General features: G+C 40.7%; 1 protein-coding gene across 1 annotated transcript in view; it reads right to left on the bottom strand.

Annotated features, from left to right (window-relative positions):
• Positions 1-23,949, bottom strand: part of ca10a (carbonic anhydrase Xa) — a 378,645-nt gene that overhangs the window by 4,744 nt on the left and 349,952 nt on the right. The window contains exons 6-8 of the mRNA XM_061708004.1: positions 13,378-13,450; positions 3,966-4,120; positions 3,520-3,694 (exon numbers count right to left, since the gene is read on the bottom strand). Coding sequence (XP_061563988.1) covers positions 3,520-3,694; positions 3,966-4,120; positions 13,378-13,450 — 403 coding nt within the window. The remainder of the gene's footprint in view (positions 1-3,519; positions 3,695-3,965; positions 4,121-13,377; positions 13,451-23,949) is intronic.

Below are 23,949 nucleotides of genomic sequence, written 5' to 3'. Positions count from 1 at the left end.
CTATAAAACCTCAAAGCATTTTGTTTGTCATGTATCATTTGGCATATTGGGGAAGTCAAGAAGATACATTTTCACGTTAAGAAGACATCAGTCTCTGGTTTTAACTGTGTGTACAGGCACATTATAATATAAGGACATGCTGCTGGTTTGTAGGGACGTCAAAATACATTTTTTTTTTTTTTAAACTTGAAGTTTCTTTTAAACAATGTGAAGTTTCACGGACTAATTATACACCGTGCTAATGTAATTCACATTCTGGTAGAATTTCAAGCAGAATATTCACTTGGCCCGTATTCACACCTTTGAGTAATGAAGGGTTCCTGGTTTGCATTTACATGATCCCACTTTAATGCACAAGTTTAATTATATTGAGCCTCCAGTTTACCAGAAATCCAATGACATGTCTGTACATGGCTGCCGGGTGGTTAGTTGTTATTTGCTCCTAATCAAGGCGGCAGCACTTGGCCTGTATTACAGCCTTAAATTTTTAAAGGTTTAGTTTCCAGGCGGTTCATTTCACCCTTCCTCCGAATGAGTACGAGCTCCCCACAGCCCCAGACCTGACAGGAGCTAATTGTCACATTTTCAAGCTGTGTTTGCCCAGACAGGCTGAAATAACGGCTTGAAAAACATCAAACTGACTCTTGTTGATACACATTAGTTAAACAAAGAAGAGGATTTGCTTAAATTTATAGGAGAGACTTCAGACAATGCCATCGCTAATGTTGGGTTGGTGGCGCTGAACAAGCTAGTCATAACTACCTCGTAGTATTTTAACACGCCTGACAGCCATGGCATTAAAACTGCATATCTAATGAGATGTAAGAGTAAAACATTTAAGGGCTTGTTTCTGGCCAATTTTATGACATTCAGAATTTAACATGATGCTAACTAGCGATTTCTTGACGATGAACAAAAGTAATTCCAGTCCGAGGTTAACTCCTAACTCTGGGCCCTTGTTAGCTTACTCCACATAAGATGCTTTTTCTCTTTTTACGTTGATATCCCACATGTGTTAGTCTCAGCTGTTACATTTTTGGTGCTCTATTAATATTCAAGGTTTCCAGAGAACGTTATGAGCTCGGTAGAAGGAGTCAGGCTTCATTTTCCTCCAGCAGAGGTGCACTCGGATGGGGGCATGGGGAGTTAATTTTGTTATTGCTTTTCCTTATCCAAAGGTATTCCTTCAATTAAAACCATTAGTTTTAGATCAATATCCATTAGTTTGTTGTTTTGTTAGGTTTTTTTGTAATGGGAGCGAGCTCCATTTTTCTGTTTACAAGCCCACTCAGTAACTGCTATTCTGGATAAAATTTCAAGCAAATATTCCTGAGTTTTCGAACTGTAATGTGATTTTACATCACTAAAATTAAAGTGACGGTATTGTACTTGAGTAGAACATCCATCCCTCCCTCCATCGTCCAGGTTTAGGCTGCAGGGGGCAGGACCTGCAGCAAAGGTTAGGGGTGTTTCCTGCCAGTCATCCTGCAGGGGCAGCCCGTTTCAGCCGCTTGTTTGTTTGCCAATCAGGACGGTGACAGATTGCTGGCGAGCTTTGATATCTCTCTCAAAGCTGCGGCAAGGAATACGCATTTCAATTTTTAAAACCAAGTGGGATGAGTAGAGCAGAACAGAGGAAGAACGAGAGAAAACCAGTCATGGTTTGTGTCAGCCACAGTACAATAGTGTACTATGACTCAAAGGTACCGAAGCTGCATTTTGCCCTAAATATATTTCACGCTTCAGAATTGAAATTCTGATTTCATTGCAGCAGTTACCCAGATGCAGTATATTGGCAGAAATAGTGGAGAGGCATTGGCAGACTGCTACATCTCTCTGGGTTGCAGGGAGTGGTGACAACCCAGTTTTCAGCCTTCAACTGCCAGATCTGTCAGTCATAACAGGTGTTCTTGCATCCCAGCTGTCTGTTTGCTGTCTTGTTTTTTTTCCCGTCCTCCTTCTTTTTGCACATCAACATTGCACAGATCCGTTAAGACCAACTCAGATGAAGTGTTTCTGTTTATTCGGCTGCAATTTGGAGTTTATTCCACCAGATGTCACTACATCCTCCACACGTTTTGGAATTCAGGGGCACGTCTCCAGGGCTGATTGTTTCATGATCAGAAAACACTAATGCAATTGATAATGTGACTCAGACCTGGCCAGGATCTCCTATGTCCTCTTTAGTTGAAAACATATGTCTCATTCTTTGTTAACCTCCAAAAATGCCTTGGAAAGCAAAGGATAATGGCTTCTGCTGTGCCTTTCACAATTTCAAGAATAACGAGGTGGACTCCGAGCTTCTAAATATGTTTATTTCTAGGGCTGGGGATCGATTCAAATATCAAGAATCGATTCGATTCCGATTCTTAAGATTCAGAATCGATTATCACGATCCGATTCGATCCGATTCGATTCGATCCGATATTGATTTGGGTTAGTGTTAATAAAACTGTTTTTTCAGCTGTTGCATGAATTATATGACAGTCTAGTTATGCATCATATTAATACTAGTATTATATTGAGATTCAACAGCAAGTATTAGCAGCTAATGATGCTGTAAGGACCAATCAGCTCCCAGAATGTGGATAGAACTGCTTTCAGAAACATCGTGGGTCAGAATTATCAAACAGATCCAGGGCAGCAAACAGAGGACGAAAGAAAAATTGCTTTTATTTTTTCCCCATTTATGAGAATCTGGTTTTTAACATTTATGCAAATGTAAAAATGTAAAAAAATCTTTTTTTTTTTTTTTTTTTTTTTTAAATCGATCTTTAGACATATGAATCGATTTTTAGGAATTAATATGAGAATCGATTTAAAATCGGAGAATCGATTTTTTCAACACAGGCCTATTTATTTCTGCTCTAAAGTTGGACATTTTAACACAGGAGTCAGTGGAGGTTGACTCACTTTTCCAGCCAGCCTCTAGCGGCCAGCCGAGGAACTGCAACAGATCTTAGTTCCGCATAAGACTCAATGTGGAAGTGAGATGGTTTGTGGTTAGTGTTGCATTGACTGCTGCCACATTGTTTACCTGGCGCTACAACTCTCTGCAGAGATAGAAAGGGTAGGGCCATGTCTCACTCTGTTGAAAAACACGTGCAGTGACAATAGTGGCTGAACACTATTGCACATCTGCAATTCTCAGCAGAGAGAAAAAGTCTGTTGGAATTTTTTTTTTTGGAAAATAGTCGACAATTTCAGTTGTCGCTGATTATTTTTATTAACGATTTGTGTCGACAACGCCGACTCATCGTTGCACCCCTAGTTGATCAGTTAAGTGTGCAACACATCAGGTTTTTGATAACCAAGCTAGGTCCAGGACATGGCCTTTGGGCTACATCCAATCCATGTAACTATTCCCAGTGGAGTAACTGAGACATACATGCCAGATCTGGGCCACACTGTGACTGTTTGTCGGGGAATATGTTGCCTTCTTCTGTTGTTGTCGCTTCAGTATGTGCATCAGAAACAGTTTTTATACATGTGAGAGATGAAGACATATGGTTGATGTACCTCGGTACTGGAGTTTCTGAGCCCTGTTGTTGGGACAGTCCTTGCCTTGCACGCTGAAGTTGATATTGGTGCGGAGGCAGCGGTTGTTCAGCGGCTGAACCGGGCGAACGTTGTCGCTCATGCTCAGGAAGATCTGAGATGGCTGGTTCTGGCTCAGCAGCCGCAAGGAGTGCATCTACCACAGAGATGGTGAAAGAAAGGGGCAGAGTGAGCGGGACACAGAGGCAAGCTGACAGAGGCTTTATGGAAATGTGAGCGAGGCTTTTTGTTCCGCAGCATTCTTTTCCGGAGGAGAATGTGTGGAGGATTAGACAGAAGAAGAGCGCGGAGTGAAAGCTTCAGTGCTGAGCCAACATGTTTCACAGGGAAAAACAACTGTTACAGAGACAAACCTGGGATGAGACGGACTGACTCCAGTGTTTTGTGGGTTGGTGGCTGAGGCTCACCTGCATGCGTGTGAGGTACACCGGCTTGTTCATCAGGATCCATGTGGCCGTCTCAAAACACGGAGGGATGGTCATCGATCCTTCGTATGTGATGAAACTACTTGTTTCAGGGTAAATTTCCTCTATGTTCAGTCCGGTTAGAAGATATGCATCATCTGCAGGGATGAAAATAGGAAATAAAAAAATAAAACAACAAAGTGAAACGTTTGATTTTTCAGCAGAAGACACTATACCTTTGTTTAATAAATATTGCTTGATGCATTAAGGATAATAACCATATTGCACAAAGATTATGATGATTTTTCTCTACAAATATGGTGTTAAGGTAACATGTTAGATATAGAACATTTCTGAAAACTATAATAGTTTACACAAGTGGTGCCAGCAGTTTGGGCACACCTACTCAAAGTGGCTCTTGGCTGTCGCCCCAACATCAGAAAATGTGTGATAGTTGTCCTGTTAAGTTGTTTTTGTTTGTTTGTTTGTTTTTGAAACATTTAAAGACACAACTGAAATGAACTGAAGGATGTCACTTATTTTGTAGCCCTTTTTACTGGCTTGGCTGGTTAACTATGAATTGTGGAAAATGAGGGAACAGAAATGTCCCTCCTGGGTTCCTCGTGCACACCCACTCACCGGAGCTGTTATCCAAGAAATATCCAACTTCCCTCAGTTGTGATAAATAAATCCCATAAACTGGATTTTATTGGAGTTATTTATTTTTTTAAGTTGGCCTAAATGATTTACGGTCAGTAGCTCTTAAAGGTTCGATTTCTTGAGCTGTCTATCTCCAGTAAACAAGTGTTCAGATGACCAGCGGCTGGGTTTATCTAAACACAAAATGCTTACTGAAATGATGCAGCCATCGTTTACCAAAACATAGCGAAATGTAATCAGAAGATTTCTTTGGACAACCCGACCTTGGTTAGAGTAAAGCGGTTAGGTTTTACCTGCAACTGAGGTAGATTTGTTTTTGACTTGTTTCAAATGTTTCTGTAGCGACGGCAGAATTAAGGATGGGCAGGCCACAGAAGCAAACCCCAGAGTTTTCCGTTTCACAAAGGGAGGTAACTCAAACCAGAGAAAGAGAGGTAACTCTAGCCTGTTTCACAAAGAGAGGTAACTTAAGCTCTCGGTCAGTTACCGTAGTAACAGACTCTCTGAACCTAACCTGGTCAGGACCAGGTTTATATCGTGAAACCTGGAGTTTCTCTGCGTCTCCGCCTCTTTCAGAGCCGCACACACATTTGATTTCCTCATTCATTCAGTCAGCAGGCGAGTTTTGGCGAAGTTCTGCCGTCTGTCATTAAAAACAGAGTCAGTATATATATTAGAAGTCCATTGTCACGAACATGGCATGTCCTTTTGATGAAGACCCAATTGATGAAGGTGCAGCATTAATGCGCAGAGAATTAAATATTCATCGGGAGATGGTTATCAGACCGTGTAATACATTACATAGTCTCATTACAGGCAAAGCAATATATGTTAATCCTTTATTTGTTATGATTTTGATGATTGAATTGTTTAATGATTTAATAATATATTCAAATTTTTTGAGATTTTTTATTTGGGGTTTTCATAAACTGTGAGCCATAATCATCAAAATTATAGCAAATAAAGGCTTGAAATATCTCACTTTGCATGTTGTGGGAAATAATATTTGTTTCACCTTAAGTTGAATTTACTACGAATTAAGTTTTGCAATATATTCAAATTCTCCGACCTCCACCTGTATATTATTACATAAATAAATAAGAGCATAATATGTGTCTGTATTGGTTCAATACGGAATGCAACTTTTAATTCCCAATTACAAAACAATTCCGTATTTCAAGGGACGGGTGGCAAGCCTACATAAACCTGTCCAAGCCATAAAAGGAGTTCCACTGGATTGCAGGTGAATGATGTGGAGATCTGTTACAGTGAATTAATTTTATATTATATTCTGTGCTGCGGTGTTACTCTTTTTTCGAAAAACATGTTCAAATTCGCCGTATGCGCGCATTAAAATCTCTAATTCCATTCGGGTGAAAAAGGACACGGCGTGAAGTTTGTGGATATGTGGATCTTCAGATGCAAACTACCAGTAATGTTTCCTCAAAGGGATTTTGTAAATTAAAATGTTAAATAAAGTTTAAAAAAAAAAAAAAAGGTGTGTGGATCTTTTGTGTCGCCGGTTGCCATGGTGAATTGTTGTATCAGGGCTCAATTAATGCTGGCTTTTGATAGTTGTGGCGCACGCGCTTAACTCCAGGTGAAATTACTTAGAGTTGAGTAAATTAACTAAAATCCGCTGTTCTGGAACTGAAAACTCAGAGTTTCCGATCTCAGAGTAGATCAACTAAGAGTTCAGGATTAGACTCAGAGTTTGTTGAACCTGCTTTGTGAAACGGACCCCTGGTGGCGCTTCATCAAAACTCTACTAGTCCTCTCGCTTTGGAAGTAGTCGTTTCAAATGTTTCAATAGCTACACCTAAATGAGGACGGATGCAGAGGTTCGGTCAGAATTAAATAAGCCTGGTTGGCTTCTGGTCTCTCGGGTGGCGTAGTTGTGCCCTCCTTCTTCCGCTATAGTTGCAGTTTAGGTAAAACCTTGTTTTCACTTTGAACACACACAGTTACACAGACATACACACCTGCTCACTCACCTACATGCTCACCCCACAGTTTTGGGGGACAGATAATCACAGTAGCCTAGTCTTGATTTAGTTTTAGAAACCTGGAATGGTTGCTGTTTGTGTCTCTGTTCCCGTTTCTGTTTATTTGTTTTCTCTCTTGCAGATTCCATAGGCCGGTGTGCCCGTTGTGTGTTTTCTCTCATTATATATTTGCAGCGGATGCCACCCTTCAACAACCCCCCCATCCCTCTTACATGTAAGAAAAAAAAAGAAGATTAAAATGCATATATATGCTTTAAGTTTTACCAAACTTGGTATTAACCATTAATATATATACAGACAAGGGAAAAAAAAGAATGAAATAAGGTAATATACATTAGCATGAGCCAGCCAGCTAAATGGCTAACTTGTAGTAAAACTGGTAACTGAGCTGAGGTGGCAGTGTTTCATCAAGGCCTACTTCTGCTCGTTTGCCCACTTTTGGAGTAGTTCCCCAGAAGAGTTCCCCTCCAGCAAAAGGCATCACACCGCAAGTCCTTTGTTAAATAACTTTTCAGAGGACATTTAAAAACAGAAGTCGCAGCCCTGAAGGCCTTCCCCTCTGGTCCCAGCTGCTACTGCATAAAGACACAGCAAGATGATGACCGTACAGCTGCTCCACAGCTCCCCCTGTAGCTGAGCCCAAACCACAACCACCGCCAACTAAAGTTGCTTTCGTCAACAAAAAATTATGACTAAATATCATCGTCAACGAACCTTTATCACCTGAGGAAAACGAGACGAGACGCAACGGAAATGCTGGTCATGTGATGATAACGATAATTAAATATATAATGCAATATCGTAGACAAATAAAAACCAGACTAAAATGTAGATTACAAAATAAAAACTCTGCTAAAATGTGTCTTCATTTTCGTTGACCGAGACAAGACGAGACAAAATGTTCTAACAAAGATCCTTAATGTCCATGTTTTCAGTAGTTTCCTCTGGTTTAGTTCTACTGCTGGTGACGTCACGTCCTCCATCCCAGTCACGGCCCACGGGGAATCAGATCCAGAAGATGCAGCTGCAGAGTTAGAGGCTGATGCCGTTAATGCAGAGCTCTATGTTCATGTCAATTAAAAACAAAGTTAAATAGAGAAAGGGGCCGATGGCCGGTCACGCGGGGATCTTCTCTGGGGCTGGGAGAAGAAGAAGAGACCATCTTTGGATACACTTTCCTACATAGACGTGGAAAAGAAAACCCAATCTGTCGTCGAAAAAGAAAAAGATGGGGAGAAATGCGGAAAAATAAATATGTTGTAAACTCAAATTAGAGCGTTTTCTGTATCTGGAATGAATGTATTCTTGAGTCTATAAGGTAACAATAATATAATAATAAGATAACCTTGTTTGAATTGTTAAATGGATTTGGCTAAATGCAATCTTTGACTAAAAGCAGACTAAAATGGTCCTGGACAATTCTGACTAAAATGAGACTGAAATGCTCAGACTTTTAGTCGACTGAAACTTGACACGACTAAAAGGAGAATGAACGTGACTAAAACTAATAAAAAACTAAAATGATAGCTTGACCCAAAGACTAGACTAAAACTAAAATTGAAAAAGGCTGACAAAAACAACACTACCGCCAACCCAGCATTGGGTGACACGGGTCCCCGCCAATACAGCATCATGAAGAGAAGTGAAAAGAACATGCTTCATAAGCACTCTTTAGAGAATCTATGATTGACAGTTCTTCTCACGCAGCCCATAAAAACCCACAGTATGTGAAAGCAACACAAGCCACGCTTTCACTGCTGGTATAAATGTCTCAACATCTCCATGCTGACAAATGCTGCCGCTGGTCTGATCCCATCACAACACGGACTCCACTTCGACGCTCATCATACTCGGTCTAGCCAGCGAGAGCTAAGCTTTAGTCTTTAGAAGTTCTGTTTAAAACTCTTCTCCTCACTGCTCATCACACAATCAGCTCATCTCTCATAACAATTTTTTTTTCTCTTCTTTCACATAACATCTACAGTTCTGTGAATGACAGGCTGTTGGTGTTCCAGCACAAAACCTCTTTTATTCAAGCTCTCTCCACTGTCAGGACACTAATTGGACAGGCTGCGACTCTCTCCGTCTCTTTCACTCTCTTCACACTCCAGTAGATTGCTCCCAGTAAACTTGTCATCCTCCAGCCTTCTGTTGACAAATGGACTGCCTACTGTGATGAGGTCACTGGAGTGGACTGCCGCAGCTTTAGTTCTGATTGAACTGCATCACAATAAAATACCCACTCACAGTAGTATACAACAAAGAGATATGAGCTTATATAAGAGATAATGAGCATGATAGGCCTCATTTAAAGTCTGTGATCCCTTCAGCACCCTACTTACCAGAGCTGAAGTACCGCTCTGTCACAGATCTTTGATAGTGGGCTCGATATAAATGAAATCCTTATCTGTGGATAGAGTGAATACATCTTTGTGCTTTTAGATGTGTTTTTTAGAAAAAAGAAGTGAGGCTGGCAGCGTGATCAGATTTAAGAAGCCTAAGGACTCATGAGCACGAGTGGGTGGTGTGTGTGTGTGTGTGTGTGTGTGTGTGTGTGTGTGTGTGTGTGTGTGTGTGTGTGTGTGTGTGTGAGACTCAGGATGTGTAAGATGGTGTATTGGACGGAGTTTTGACAGCTGTCAGAGTGAGCGTTCCTCTACAGCTTCACTGATTGCACCCACAGAAATCTTACACCCACAACCTAAATCCCACACGCACCCCATAGACTGTGTAAGAACTGGACAAACCCTGTGTGATGTCACCCCGAGGTTTTCTGCTTTTGCAGCCGCTTTTCATCTTTCTGCACTTTCCCATTTTGCAAATGTGTGGAATGAGCAGGCCTGGGAGGATGGAAGCTGGAGACTTGCGACCTTAGCTTACTGATATTACTTTAGATTCATTCAAATCAAATCTGTCCAAACGCACTCATTTCAGATGTCATTCCTAAAATGACTGCCAGAGCTGAAACAAGAAGCAGAGCTCCGCTGGGTCCTGGTGCTGCCGCTCGGCCTGTTGCCTGTGGGTCGAACAAGCCTTCCGGACGAGTGACTGTGGGTCCCAGCCAAACGCCATCCAATCTAAGGTTGAGTCTCATGCAGAACTTAGGTTCATTGCAGTTCCTCGACTGGCTGCTACAGGCTAGCTCCATTGACCTCCATGTTAAAATGTCCAACTTTAGAGCAGAAATAAATATATTTACAGTCTAGTTCAAAGAACCGTTTTGGTCTCAATCATTTGATTTCACATCCATGACGACTCTGAGGGGAGTGAATTTTATGTACCACATAAGGATAGTTTGTATAAAGCAATAAATGTATTTCTAATATAACTGATTGGCAGTCGGCTCAGCCAATGGCTAGCCACTATTTCTTCATCAGTCATCGTCATGCTACGAAGTTAAAGGAGCTTGAGGCTCCTTTTAAGAAATGAGACTCTCTAGCGCCACCCTTCACCACGACGGCCGTTGGGGGTACTGCAGCCAACAGCAAAGCCGGCACGGGAGAACGGGGAGAACGCACATGCAGCGTCATGTGACGTCACATCCGCAGCCCAGCGCGGGAAATTCGGGACCGAATTGCAGCACATTTTGCAGCACACAGCCTGTTCAAGGCAACAGAGAGATACACTAGAGGGCTCATTGTTTTGGGTTTGGAACACTTCATCTGACAATATTACTAGAAAACTTAAAATGTATACAAATTTTTTTCATAAATTCTGCCTCAATCCGGCCTCAAGCTCCTTTAAGCAAAGTTTGTAAGTAAGTAAGTAAAGTTTATTTATATACATTTCTCATTTGTCACAAAGTGCTGTACAGAATAAACACAGTTTACAGCAATACAATACATAGAATATATGATGGAAAAGAAAAAAAGATAAAATAACTTAAAACAATGCAGTTTACACAAAAGCCTGTTTAAAAAGGTAGGTCTTTAGTTGGCTTTTAAAAGAGCTCACAGACTCAATAGATCCAAAGGTTGCAGGCAGAGCATTTCAAAATTTAGAGACCATAACCTTGAAGGCTCGGTCACCACGAGCCTTTAAGTATTTAAGTAAGTAAAGTAAGTAAAGTTTATATTAATACGTTTTTACTAATTAAGCACTGGCCAAACGCAGTAATAATTTTGGATTTTGTTACCAAAACAACTGAAATATTCGATGTAAACGTCCACTGGTAGCTCTGCAGCTATTTCAGTGGGGATCGGCTGAAGGAGCTGGTAGCCACTGCTAACTTTGATTGACACATGGTGGGCATGTTCTCATCACCTTCCTGGGCAACATGGCAGTGCTCAGTATGAAGAAAATAAGGCTTCAAATTTGCTCTTTGAGAACCAATGCGTCACATGACTTAATGTTTTTACAGTCTGTGGTCCCAGCGGACCTCCGATAGTTCTCATTTCAGCTTCAGCTGCACTCACTTTGGTTGTCAGTGGCTGGTAGTGTGGTTTTATCAACTTGGAGGGTTCCTGAAATGATCTCAAGTGAAAGTTACTGAACTAGAGGACCCAGCTGCTGCAACAGTTGGAAGCTAATGAGTTAGAGGCAGTTCAACTGGTGTCCTCTGGGTAGTACAAGCCAGCAGCCTAAGAGACAATGGTCTCTAAGTACATTTGTAGACACAACAAGTCGTGCCTGGCATGGTACATATAACATGACCCCGATACAGTGGCCATGCATGTGAAATCTTGCTTTGGAGATCAAAACTGTTTGTACCAGGCTGTAAATATGTTTATTCCTGCTTTAAGTTGCACATTTTAACATAGAGAGTCAAATGAGATTGATTGGCTTTTGAAGGCAGCCCTTTGTGGTCCTTCAAATAACTGCAATTTTCTTCCTTGTCGATTCTCAATTTGGAAAACCAGATTCACCTTCTTCTGTTAAAGTGTTGTCAGTGTAGTGATCAAAAGGTGCCATGAACACTCCCCTTTGACAGCAACTGACTGAATTATCTGCAGCCAAAAGGCTTAAAGGGTCCGGTTGTTTTGCTTCAAGATTCCATCTCTGCTTTTTGCAGATGATGTGGTCCTGTTGGCATCATGGAACCATGACTCCAAGCTCTCACTGGAGCATTCTGCAGCTGATTCTGAAATAGCAGGGATTAGGTTGGGAACGAGATGATGCCTCAAGAGATCATCACTGTTCACAAGGGATCATAAATAACTGAAAACAGTTTGCTCTTCATAGTGGGTGACTCCTAGGGTGAGAAGCTTCATTCAGTGCGTTTACATGGGAAGTTTAATTCCTCTTTAATTCAGAAATAAAATTAAATCCGACTTAAAATTAGTAAAAATTACCATGTAAACACCTAATTCCGAATGAAAATGGCCATTCCGATTGGGGGGGGGTGTCTCTGTTTGGGCTGCTGCCCCCCAAAGGGCTCAGAAGTTAATGGTTGGAGGTTAAGAGAAAGAAAAGAAATGGAGGTCCCCAAAATGAAAACAATTCAAAGATAAATAATAAATGTACTCAAGCTGGATGACATGTTAAAGATTCATCGTGCTGTGGCTGCTTTACTTTGACTTGTCACAGCATGAAAACAGACGTAATGAAGATGTTTCTAACGCTTGTCTGAAAAGTCTCCTTCAGTTCTAACTGACTCCCCGGGAGTTTCGAGCTTGTATTCGTCATTCCTGAGAGTCGCTGAAGTCACACGTGAGTCATTGACCCGCCGAACCCTCCTGTGGGTCGTTGGGTCGACTCACAGAGTCTACTCCGTGAGAGGAAGAGACTGAGCCGCTGCCAAATGACTCTGAGCAGCATGACTGGAATAAATTACAGCATACGAGATTTGTTTGTGTTTCCCATCCCCGCCCCCACCTGAAAAAGGTGTGGACTGTTTTGGTCTTATGCTCAGTCTAGAAAAGTTAGCCACCCTGTTTAGCCCCAACACCTTGAGCTTTCTTTACTTTATACATGTGGAATTGCTCTTGTTTTCAACATCAACATTTCTATGAGCTGAACTCTTCATCAATTTATGGAACAATCTGAACAAAGAAAACAAAGAATCCAAATCAAACATTACATTCAAAAGAACAATTAAAGCCTGTGTGTTAAGGAAATATAACGAAAAATGTTGAGTTTGATTGACATACCCGTAGGCGGTGGTAATTTTATTTAATGTTATTTTAATTTTATTTTAGTTGTTTTTATTCACTTAGTTGTTTTTTTTTTTTTAATTATTATTAATTTGTTATTTGTGAAAGGGGCAGATCAGGTAAGATTCTTCTTCTTTCTGCTCCCTTTTCATTCATAAGTTAGGAACATTTGTATTTGTGTTTGTATTAAATTGTTTTGTTTTTTGAATGAAATAAAGAATAAAAAATAAATAAAAAAATAAAAAATAAAATCTTTGAGTAGGTTTTAGCAAATGTTTAGGTGATCTCCAATCACCACCATTCCAAGCACATTCCTTTGTGGAAGATGATGTTTTATTTCTATGTTTTAATAATAATAATAATAATAATAATAATAATAATAATAATAATAATAATAATAATACATTTTATTTATAATCTCTATTTATAATCACTTTACATTACTGAAAATCTCAAATTGCTACAATTTGATAATTAAAAGGAAACAGAAATAATAAAATCAAGATAAGAGATAAAAGGGATAAAAAGTCAAGACATGGCTTTGGCTATGATTTGAGCCCATTGACGCATCTTTTCTACAACCACTAGATGTGGGTTCAATAACATACCCAGAGGCTCTGCCCTACTTTCACAGTGAAATCCTCCATACCAACTTACTTTTATATGTTATTCTTGTGATGGTGTCTCTGTTCAGCATTCGATTCAGGAACGAGTTTGATGTTTCCGCAATCTGGATTAAAAAGAGACAGAGAGGGAGAAGAGAGACAAAGGATGGGGTTAAATGGTCACATAATGACAGAGAGCTCATCTAAAATTAAAACACAATTAAATCTGCCCAGGTGTCATCTATCCAGGAAAGTGTTCCTAAGTGTAATGTCAATGTGCTTTTTGATCCATTATGTTTAATGATGGTGGAACGTTGGACCCAGTGATGTATTTTTCACAGTCAGAAGCTCATGAACCGCTTTCTGCCGCAGTCTCGCCCTCTGGAAAACAAAGACCCCCGCTGTTTTCAAGAAACCATGAAAGCAAAGTCTAACAGGCGCTCGGCTTTGAAGTCAAAAAGCAATATATCCTTGTAAATAGCAAATGGATTCTGTTTCAGTCTGACACGGTTCCATAATGAAGCCAAATAACCTGAATTCAATCAGAAATGAATGCGTCAGGATCAGCACGGGTGCTTCTCTCTTCGTCGGTGCCAGCGTGTAAATGGCTGGATGTGATCAAACTTCCTTCAGCTCGGACCTGAGTGGCAGCATCCACATGAAGGCTGGAGCTGAAACGGCTTTTTAACCGCTCCAACACACATCAGTGATGTCCAGAGCAGGTTTAGAGAAGCTCACATGCCTTCACCTCTTGACCACTGTACTGCTCTTCTGTTGGGTCAGGTGACTTTGTTTAGTCTTATTTTACTGCACCGTTTTTACTTATATACGCCATATAAGCTCAGTTTTACTCCGTTTTCCTTTCAGATGTATGTTTGAGGATTTTATTGTGTATTTTATTTGCATTCTTATGTTCTTTTTTCCCTCTGTCATTCATTTTAAGTATTTTGTGAAGCATGTTGAGTTGCCTTTGTGTATGAAATGTGCTACTGTGTCTACATACTTATTTGATTCTTAACATACAAGTATATCTAAATATACACATTTTTATTGTATGTACAATGTGGTTTTAAAGTCTGTGCACAGACTTATTTGTATTTTTGTATTCATTTCAAATGCAAAAGTATGACTCTAAATGATAATATGAGCCAGAAAACAGAAGCGAGAGAGAGAAATACGTTCCACAGAGCTTCTTGTCATGTCTCAGATCTCAAAGGGGAAAGTTTTTCAAAGCTTTGAAGTGAGTTTGAGCTCATTATCTTTCTGAAACATTTATCACGTTGAATCTCAAAATAATAATCTGCAGATAGGACCCTCGGTGAATTGCTAAGGTGTTCCAGGCGTTCCAAAGTGCTCGTTTCTTCTAAACTGTGATCTGGAGGGCGCGTTGTCCTCTGAGGCCGATACTCCACGGCCTTCCTTTAACAAAACTCTCTGGAGGCGACAGGGATGGAACTTTACAGCCAACAGATCAATATCCAGGGTGCAGAGAGGTTTTTTTTTTTTTTTTTTTTTTAAAGGAACACGTCCAGGATTACAGCAGCCATATTTAACGACGCTCCCATCCTTTACTCTTAGCGACGTGTCTGCAGTCTGTCTGCACATGTAGTGTCATATCTGTATGAGGCTCCAGGGTGAAACTAGGAGGCTGGAACTGTGACAGGGAATATCTACTATTTGAGCAAACTACCACGCCATGCAACATTGATCAGCGCTGAAGCTACCGGCGGTGGTTGCTGTGGTTCTGTTTGTCGTTTTTTCATACACCGTGAAGAGACGACTCATACTCGAAGGGGACACCAAGATGGCTGGACATTGTCCCATCACCACTGAGCCAGTGAATCACCTCGTGACCTAGCAGTTTTACCTGACCCTCAGAAAGGTCAGCGCCTTACGGGTTCCTGAAAAACTTTGCTGCCAGGCTGTTCCTGGGAATGTGGAGGGTGTTAAATGTGTTAAACTACCCTGGAACCCAACTAATGGAAATGGACCTATAGAAAGTTGTTGGAGTCCCAAATATGTTTGAAATGGACTTCACTACATACAGTATTCCTGTTGTTTCCTCAACCCTCTGAGGCTGTCCATTTAATTTGCCAGCAACCTCTGATCCCCCAGAGTTTCTTCTTCAAGTCGTGTGATTTAAACTGGGTGATTTAAATTCCCATCATTAGACAGGCTTTAGAAAACTCAATCAGCTGCTCCCACTTGTAGGCAGTTTTCATCACTGTAGGATTTAGAGGAGTGGTAACGAAGAGGCTTGACACAAACCTGTCATTTGATTTTATTCACCATTGTCAAGTCGGGCATTAAACAACGACACTAGGCCCTTAGCTATGGGCTCTAGGGCTGAAACGATTCCTCGAATAATTAGAGTAATTCGATTACAAAAAATGATCGAGGAATTTTCTCTGCCTCGAGGAATCGTTTAATTTTGCAGCTCAAAGCATCGTATTTCGCCCGGACTACGTTTAATGCGGCACAACGCACTGAGGCCGCTTACGTCAAGGAAGAAGAAAGAGGCGGCGGATATATTTGGTTTTAGCTAAAAGGAAAGGCAGAAAATGTCAAAAGTGTGGGAAAATTTCAAGCTGGATACCAAGGTGAACACTGTTGCATGTATTCACTGTAAGACAGCGCTTGATACCACAACAGTACGTCCTCAACATGTGGAAAATACACCTAACCTTTTAAGTGATGTGTGTTATCAGGTGTAATGGCATTTTTAGGTTAGAAAATAAGAACATTTCTTGGTAAGATCCTTAGTTTTTGGAGTGAAGGCAGTGAATTTGGTCAACTGGTGTAAGTTCAGGGTTTTTAAATGAACAGCCATGAACCTACTGTATTATATAATTTAGTCTTAGTAATGTCAATTAACATCCAACATCTTATGTATATTTAACTAAACAAAAATATGTTTTATCCGATTACTCGATTAATCGATGGAATTTTCAGTAGAATACTCGATTACTAAAATATTCGATAGCTGCAGCCCTAATGGGCTCTAGTACCAATAGCCCTTTCCAAGCCAAACCACCTCCTCGAAAGCAGGCTTTCCCTCCAGAGTTTATACCAGTAGCTTCACCTATGAGAAAACCAAAGTTAACTCACTCTCACACAGCACATGATGGTTTTACATCACTTGTGTAATACTCAAAAGTATTGAAAGTCATATATGCATAGAACATCCATCCATCTTCTATGCCCATTTAATCCCCTGCAGGGTCACAGGGGTCTGCCGGAGCCTATCCCAGCTCATTACAGGCGAGAGGCAGAGTTATTTTTGATTCACATGAGACAATTTGACTCGAGTTTGAATATTATGGCTTATTGCTAAAGGAGCTTTTGTTGCAGTGTCATGCATCCCATAATTCCTATATAAAAGCATCTGAACTTTGCCACCTCTTGGCTGAAGGATCAAGTAACTGCATAGAGAGGGGAAAAACAGTCAAATGTGGATTCCGATATTTCAATATATTGATTTCACCAAGTCCTTGTTACAAGCTCACATTGTCAATACTAGTTACAAACAGCATGCAGGCAACAGCATGACTGAGCAAATGGGTATCTTGCACTTCCACTAGTAGTGTTGATCATTTCCGGAGTAAAAAGGGAAAACACAACACAGATGACACAATTCCATCAACGGCCAAGATGGAAAGACAAGATTTCAGTGTATGTAGATTCCTGTGTGCTGCCTACTTAACAGAAGGCATGAAAGTCGTGGTTCATTATCATATCACGTGTTAAAGTGCTAAAATTCCCAGCAGAAATCCCGTAAAGGAGACATATTATGCCCCTTTAACAAGATGGGTTTAATGAAAGGTCTTTGACATAATTTGGTCAAAGTTCCACAGGGATACAAGCAGTACTCGAGTTGAGGGGGGATGAGGGGGGATGGCATCCCCCCTGAAATAAAAACGGTCCAAATCATCCCCCCAGTAAAACTGCCATCCCCCCCTTTCCATCCCTTATGTCATTTCATCAATGAATGTGGTTTTACTGCTATTTCAACATTTAGAGTCATCACCAGAAAAATAACACCAGAAAAATAACTTATTTGACTATTTTCACCTGTTTCAAGTACATTTTCACTTGAAATAATTAGAAAAATCTGCCAGTGGGACAAGATTTATCTTCTTATTACAAGTAAAAAAGTCTTGTTCCACTGGCAGATTTTTCTACTTATTTCAAGTGAAAATCTACTTGAAACAGGTGAAAACATTTTTGTTTTTTCCAGTGATGAGTCTTGTTTTAAGTGTAATGAGATTTTTTTTTACTAAAATGAGACATTTTAACTAGAAATAAGACAAATATTCTTGTTAAGATTTTGAGTTTTTGCAGTGATCCATTTTACTTATCCTGTGAAGGACAGAATCATATTGATAAGTTCAGAAAACTGTTTTTATTTTTATGTTTTGATGTATTAGATGTAAGCCCAGTGGATATTTAAATTTACAGAAGGCTGCATTTAACTGCTGCTATGTCATTCCTGCAGTATTTCTGCAGGTGTTTTGGTCAGTGCTATCATTTGTAATATATTATATTATTTGTAATCAGCACAAATTATCTGTCCCCATATGATAAAATCCACCATCCCCCCTGATTTTTTTTACAACTTGAATACTGGATACAAGGCAACAGCTCCCTTTTTTTCCACGCCTATACAGCTGTTTTTCCAGCAGCCTTTTTCTTTTTAAGGGATGGAATCAACCACTCAATCCACCTAGCTCTCCTGAGAAGCATTTATGTGTTGAGATCTGCTTTACAGTTTTTTTCCACTCCCTTCCAGGGAACAGCCCTGTATTCTGTAAAACTGCTTGGATGTAAGGAAGCGGAAGGTGGGGAATACCAGTCTGAGCTGGGTCTGTGCTGCCAGAGAACCCTGTGTATCCAAACACCTCATTGAATAATGGATTTCCTTATCCAGGCAGGCTGAACTTAAATCAGACAACCACTCATGTACAGATTCTTCGTATGTACCCTTCAAGCAGCACAGCACCCAAACCAATGCTGGGAGAATTTGATCTTCAACCTTTCTACAACATTCTCTCCATCTGGATGGGGACTGACAGATTTTAAGGCATCAGTATCATCCGTCCATGTCTGAAAAATGACTGAAGTCATGATCTCTGCCGAGCGCCACTGAGATTTTTAATCGGAGAAGGAAAAAAAACATCTTGTAAAGTTGGTTTCTCAACTTTCTATGAAAGCTGTTGGGTCATTTTAACTGTGATGGACTCCATCGCTCAGGTAAATCTCAGAGGAGGAGAGCGGCTGCCGGCTCTGCGCCGGCTTGGCTAATAGATGAAGCAATCCCGTCAGGACCATCCCTCACGCCCTTTGCAGACCTCTTTCTTGCCATCCTCTCCGCTCAGTCTATCACTCAGTCACGCTCAGTGGACTTCACAAGTCTGTCCACATGTCTTTAGGTGGAGTGATTAAAAAGAGAAGTCCCTCCACCCCCCTGCATTGCACGGAAATGACTTGGTCTTCGGCTTTTTCCCTTTTGTTCCTCAGGCAAGCGCTGTGTCTTCACACACTCTCGTTTTCATCATTGTTCTTCAAGAGAAGCACTCGTGGGGATTCAGTCATCCCATTTTTTCCCTATTTTCCTGGAACATGCTCACGTTTGGTGCGAGAAAAGTACCAACATTGTACTCTGTGGTTGATTTTCGATCTGGCTGAAGACAATCACAAGCTGCAACACGTTTCTGATTCTTCTTGCTAATACATCAATGAGACCCAAATAGGGCTGGGCGATATGGACCAAAAGTCATATCTCGATATTTTCTAGCTAAATGGCGATACTCGATATATATCTTGATATTTTTTCTGTGCCTTAATTGGGGTTTCCCCCAAAGCATTATAGCATAGCATCTCTGTTAGCTTCATTTTATTCTGAGGCAAACCCTTAAAAAAACAGTCAGTTTTAATACAAAGCCTCGTGCCAAATGTCACACAGGTTCCTTTATTAACAGAGGTCTGCACAATATCAAAATGTATAAAACAAATGAAATAAAAATAAACTGCCTGCATATATAGAATAAAAATGCTTCTTGAATAAAATAAAACAAATATCCCTTTCCTGCATAAAAATGAAATTAAAATACAATGTAGACATTAACAGGCAGACTTTTCCACTGAGGTTGACAGTTGTGCAAATAACAAAACATTTGTGCAAATCTCAAATAAAACATTCAAGTCAATTTGTCACAAAATAAGCTATATCAAAATAATTAAAAAAAAAAAAAATGTAATGTGTGTTTTTTTTTAAATCGATATAAACGATATTGTCTCGTACCATATCGTGTTTGAAAATATATCGATATATATTAAAATCTCGATATATCGCCCAGCCCTAGACCCAAAACAAGAAGTGAAAAGGCGTGGCAGTGACTGTAAAATGGTATCCCTATGTCTTTCCACAGATTGTGGGACCCACAGCTGTCCTCACTGGTGTTCTTAGGAGTCGAAGCACAGAAGAAATGCAACTCGCAGCAATTGGAGTTCCCCCATCGAGTGGAAGGAAGAGTGAGGTTCTGCTCTGACCATTACCAGATGGTGGGAGTAGAGAAATACTTTCTTATGAATGGGTGGGAGGAATTCCTTTTTTTAATTGCTTCTCTGTGGACTTTAAAGTCGTGGGCATTGATGAAGTGATAGTCACCCTTTTGACCTTTATGGAGTGTTGAAAAGGAAGGATGGAGCCTTGAAGGTTTGCAGGCCTTTGTTTCACGGGTGACAGTTCAAGTAGCAATGTTGTACAGAATCACAAAACATGACTGGGATGTAAACTAGGAGCTGTGGCAAAAGGACAAATATAATTAGAGCTTTTCTCTCTGGTAACCGCTTATAAAAACTATGAACAACATGGAAAACTGGTCAAAGAAATTATACATGATGCACATGTCCATCCATTTTTGCATTTCAGGCTTCCAGCACATTAAAAAAACATGTAATAGTTAAGGTTTTACCCTGTTTAATGTTTCATTTCCTTTTCACATCACTTAAAAGGTGTTCTGCATTGAGGACGCCAAGTGATGAAGGCTTTTAGGTCTTCATTTGGTCCATCCTACGTTTTTAAGCTGTGCCAGAGAATGGGCTCATCATAGTTGCATTTTTGTTAAAAATTCTCCACACATGCTCTGTTGGGGTTAAGACTGGATTTCTCTCTTCCTTTCATCTACTTTCTTCTTTTTTTTTTTTTTTTTTTTTTTACAAACATGAAGCCAAAAACCCTCCCAAAAAACCAGATGAGGACAATACTAAGTACCCTATTACTGCTGCCGTAGGATTTAAGAGCAGCAAGGTGTTTCTACTCATCAGCTCCGGATGAAATGATCATCTGCAGGTGTGCAAATATTTTGGGAGTTTGCTATTCTGGAGCATTCAGGTGTGTGTTAACCCAATGCCAAGAGGGAGCGATATAAGCCATATTCTTAGAGAAGCAATTGTTGCTGGAAATCAGTCTGGAACAGGTAATACTATTCGAAACAATGCGTAGTTTGGTGTCTGACACTAGGAAAGATTATACACCGCAAATTTAACCCTAAAGGCAGACTGAGTTTATGCTGAGAGAAATGCAAAAAGACAAGGACGACATCTCAGACCCTGAGCATGTTAAATACTGAGGTCCATGTCAGCACAAATAGAAGAAGACGGACGATTATCATCCAACAACCAAGTCTCACAAAACCTCAACTGAAAAAGCTAGAACCTTCTTGAACCACGTCATTGTTGTTAGAGATTTACAATCTACTGAGTCATAGGTGTACTTAATATTGCCCATATTATCTTTTCTCTTTTTTTCTTCCACTATAATTAGAATATTTTTTTTTTGCAAACAGTCAAAACCATCAGGTTAAAACAGGGAGTATTAACTTTTACACAGGACTTCATAAGCCGCAGTTTAAGTAAAATTTTTGAGTGCAGCGGACTGTGTTAGGAGACAAAGGTCTTCCAGAGGTTTGAAGGTCACCAGCATCCAGCAGTGGTTTCCACTGTTGGTCTTAACGCAGTGAGATTTCCCCAGACTCCGCGAGCCCCGGCATGCAGCGGCGCTCCACATAACTGCCCCGGGGTCATTCCCTCGGGCGATCGCAGTGAGCAACCGCACCTGCAGCACATCACTTCCACAGCTCGGCTCGTCCCTCACACCCTCCTCCTACACACCTCTCCCGTTCCAGGGGGCAAGTCAAGGAGTGATGACCTAGGTCAGATTTTTCTGTCTCCTCAAGACTGACTGATGGGCCCATTGACATTGGGGAGCTCATTAGCGGTTAGCAGCTGAACTGTTCAGTCTGTGTAGTTGTGAGGACGTCGGCTCCCTCGCTGATCTCCGAGCCTTTCATTCAAGAAGAAGAAGAACAAAGAGACTGAAGAGGGCCGCCGTCAGCACGAACACTGGGGCCCGGTGTTGATACGAATCCACGCAGTGCATTGCAGTGCAGGATAATTGGGTTGCTAATTGTTTGTGAACTGTGAGTCCTTGATTTGGACCCTTAGAAGATTTCAGACAGATGTTTGGAGAAGCGGGGAGAGTGGAGGGCAGGGAGCACTGCTGCTCTTCTGTTCAAGGATTACCAGCCTTTGTACAAATTCCATAAAAACACAGAGAATCAGACATTTCGAATTTTACGGGGACATCAGAACACAATACAAGTGGAATAATATTTGCATAAGGTCTCTGCTGCTTGATCCTCTGTCTCTCATAATTATCAACCAAAGCACAGACGGTACATAATTTAGCTCGCTCGTGTTATTAGCAGGGGAAGTGAAGCTTCCTTAAAATGCCATCAACTGGCGCATAAGTTGAACTAATGTGTGTATGAACTTTTCATTTGGAGCTGAAAGTCTTTCTGGCAGCTCAGTCATCATTTTGGCTGCTTCATGTACCATTTGAGTGAGGACTTAGTACAAGCTGACCATGTAGACAAAAGCTAATTACATTTAGGAAACTTCTACTTTAATTTATTATACGCTATTTTCGGGAGTGCTTTGATGAAACTTACACTACATAATAGTTTAATTATAAAAGTGCATCTGAAACCATCGGAGCAGTTTGGTTTCAGACGCACTAATATGTTTGGTAACATATTAGAGGGATGTTAGTCAATTGGGATTTTAATAACATCATTTTAAATCAATGAAGGGATGTGCTGCTGAGTTGGGATGGGACTTTATCCCTCCAGAAGAGAAAGAAATCACTGCAGCATCCACATATTCATGATAAGAGAAGGAAGTTGCGCTGCCTGAAGGTGCTCTGTTCACATGCCAATCATGATCAGGGAACCACCCACATAAACCCTTTAGGTCAAGGTGTCAGACTAGCGAAGGTTGGCTGGGAGGCAAATCAGTGAGCGATCGGCAGTAACACCACCTCTGATGTTCCAGCAGACCAAACATCTGGAGGTGCCAGGGGAATCCCTGTTTGAGCTACAGCCAATCAGCAAACAAGGATACCATGACATCACTATGAGGAAGGGAAGGGACAAAAAGGAGACAGTTTCAAAAACTAAACTAATTTCTCCTTCCCATCCCTTCACCTGTGTTCATTGTCTATTTTTGTGGTTCATTTTCTGAACAAACCGTAGCACATCTCACGGCCTTTGATTTCTTGGTCCATCTCCAGTGAAACAGCTTGTTTTGTGCTAGGTTATTCCTCAGTTCCCACGTGCGGCGTTGACAAAAGTAGTTTGAGTGGTTCTCAGATCACATGGTGTTTGTGTCGCTCGTCTGGCTGAAATATGGATACGCCGCAACTGCTGAGGGCAAACTGGGCCGCCTGACGGCCACGGCGCTCTCGTCCAGTACAAAAATGATTAAAATCGGAAAAAGAAACAAATCTCAACACTCTAGAGCAAATAAAGGAAAACATCTGAGCTGGCGTTGTATTCTTACATAGTGTGCCTTTAACACTGACCAAGAACCTTTACTGCCACGTGTCAAAGCTGCAGTGAAATAATTAAGCAATTGAGCAGAATATTTGGTTTCAAATAAAAGTCCCATCCTGGGCATGGGATAACTACCCCTCCTTTTCTCCTTAAGGAGTGCTGGAATAGAAAATACATTTAAAAAGGCAACTGACCACGCCCATGTCAGATGAACGACAGCAGACATGTCCTTGTTAATGTTATATGTGAAAGCTGAGAATGCTGGGAAAATATGGAAAATGTGAAAGGAAAAGTGAATTTACTTAATCAGTTCACATTCATGCATTTCAGGCCTCCATCCCCTTTCGAAGCCGTCTGGACAGGAAAGTTTCCACCACTTTTTAATGTTGCCATTCCTTCTCACAACACCTGAAATGCATTGAGGAAACCGATAGATGAAACACTCAGGCGTTACTTTGTCCCCTGTTCGTTTCCCGTGTTGTGAAAAGAAATGGCAACATAACAAAGGGATAAACGCTTTACTCTTCCTACTTTTTTCTCTTTTTTTGGGGATGTTTTTGGAGGCCTGAAATGGGATACTATTAACTTTTGCATTTCAATTTGCTTTCAATATCCTCCCAACATTTTCCGAGCCAGCGTTGCCCTCGTGAGCTTTCATCACAAGTCAACATGTCTGCTTCTGAGCAGGCTTTTTTTTCATTTTTCATTTTCCTCCTTTAAAACCAAAATGG

This window comes from Cololabis saira, chromosome 19 (assembly GCF_033807715.1).
Source record: "Cololabis saira isolate AMF1-May2022 chromosome 19, fColSai1.1, whole genome shotgun sequence".
Classification (NCBI taxonomy): Eukaryota; Metazoa; Chordata; class Actinopteri; order Beloniformes; family Belonidae; genus Cololabis; species Cololabis saira.
Note: the sequence above shows the minus strand (reverse complement) of the source record. Positions and strands in the feature narration are given on the sequence as shown.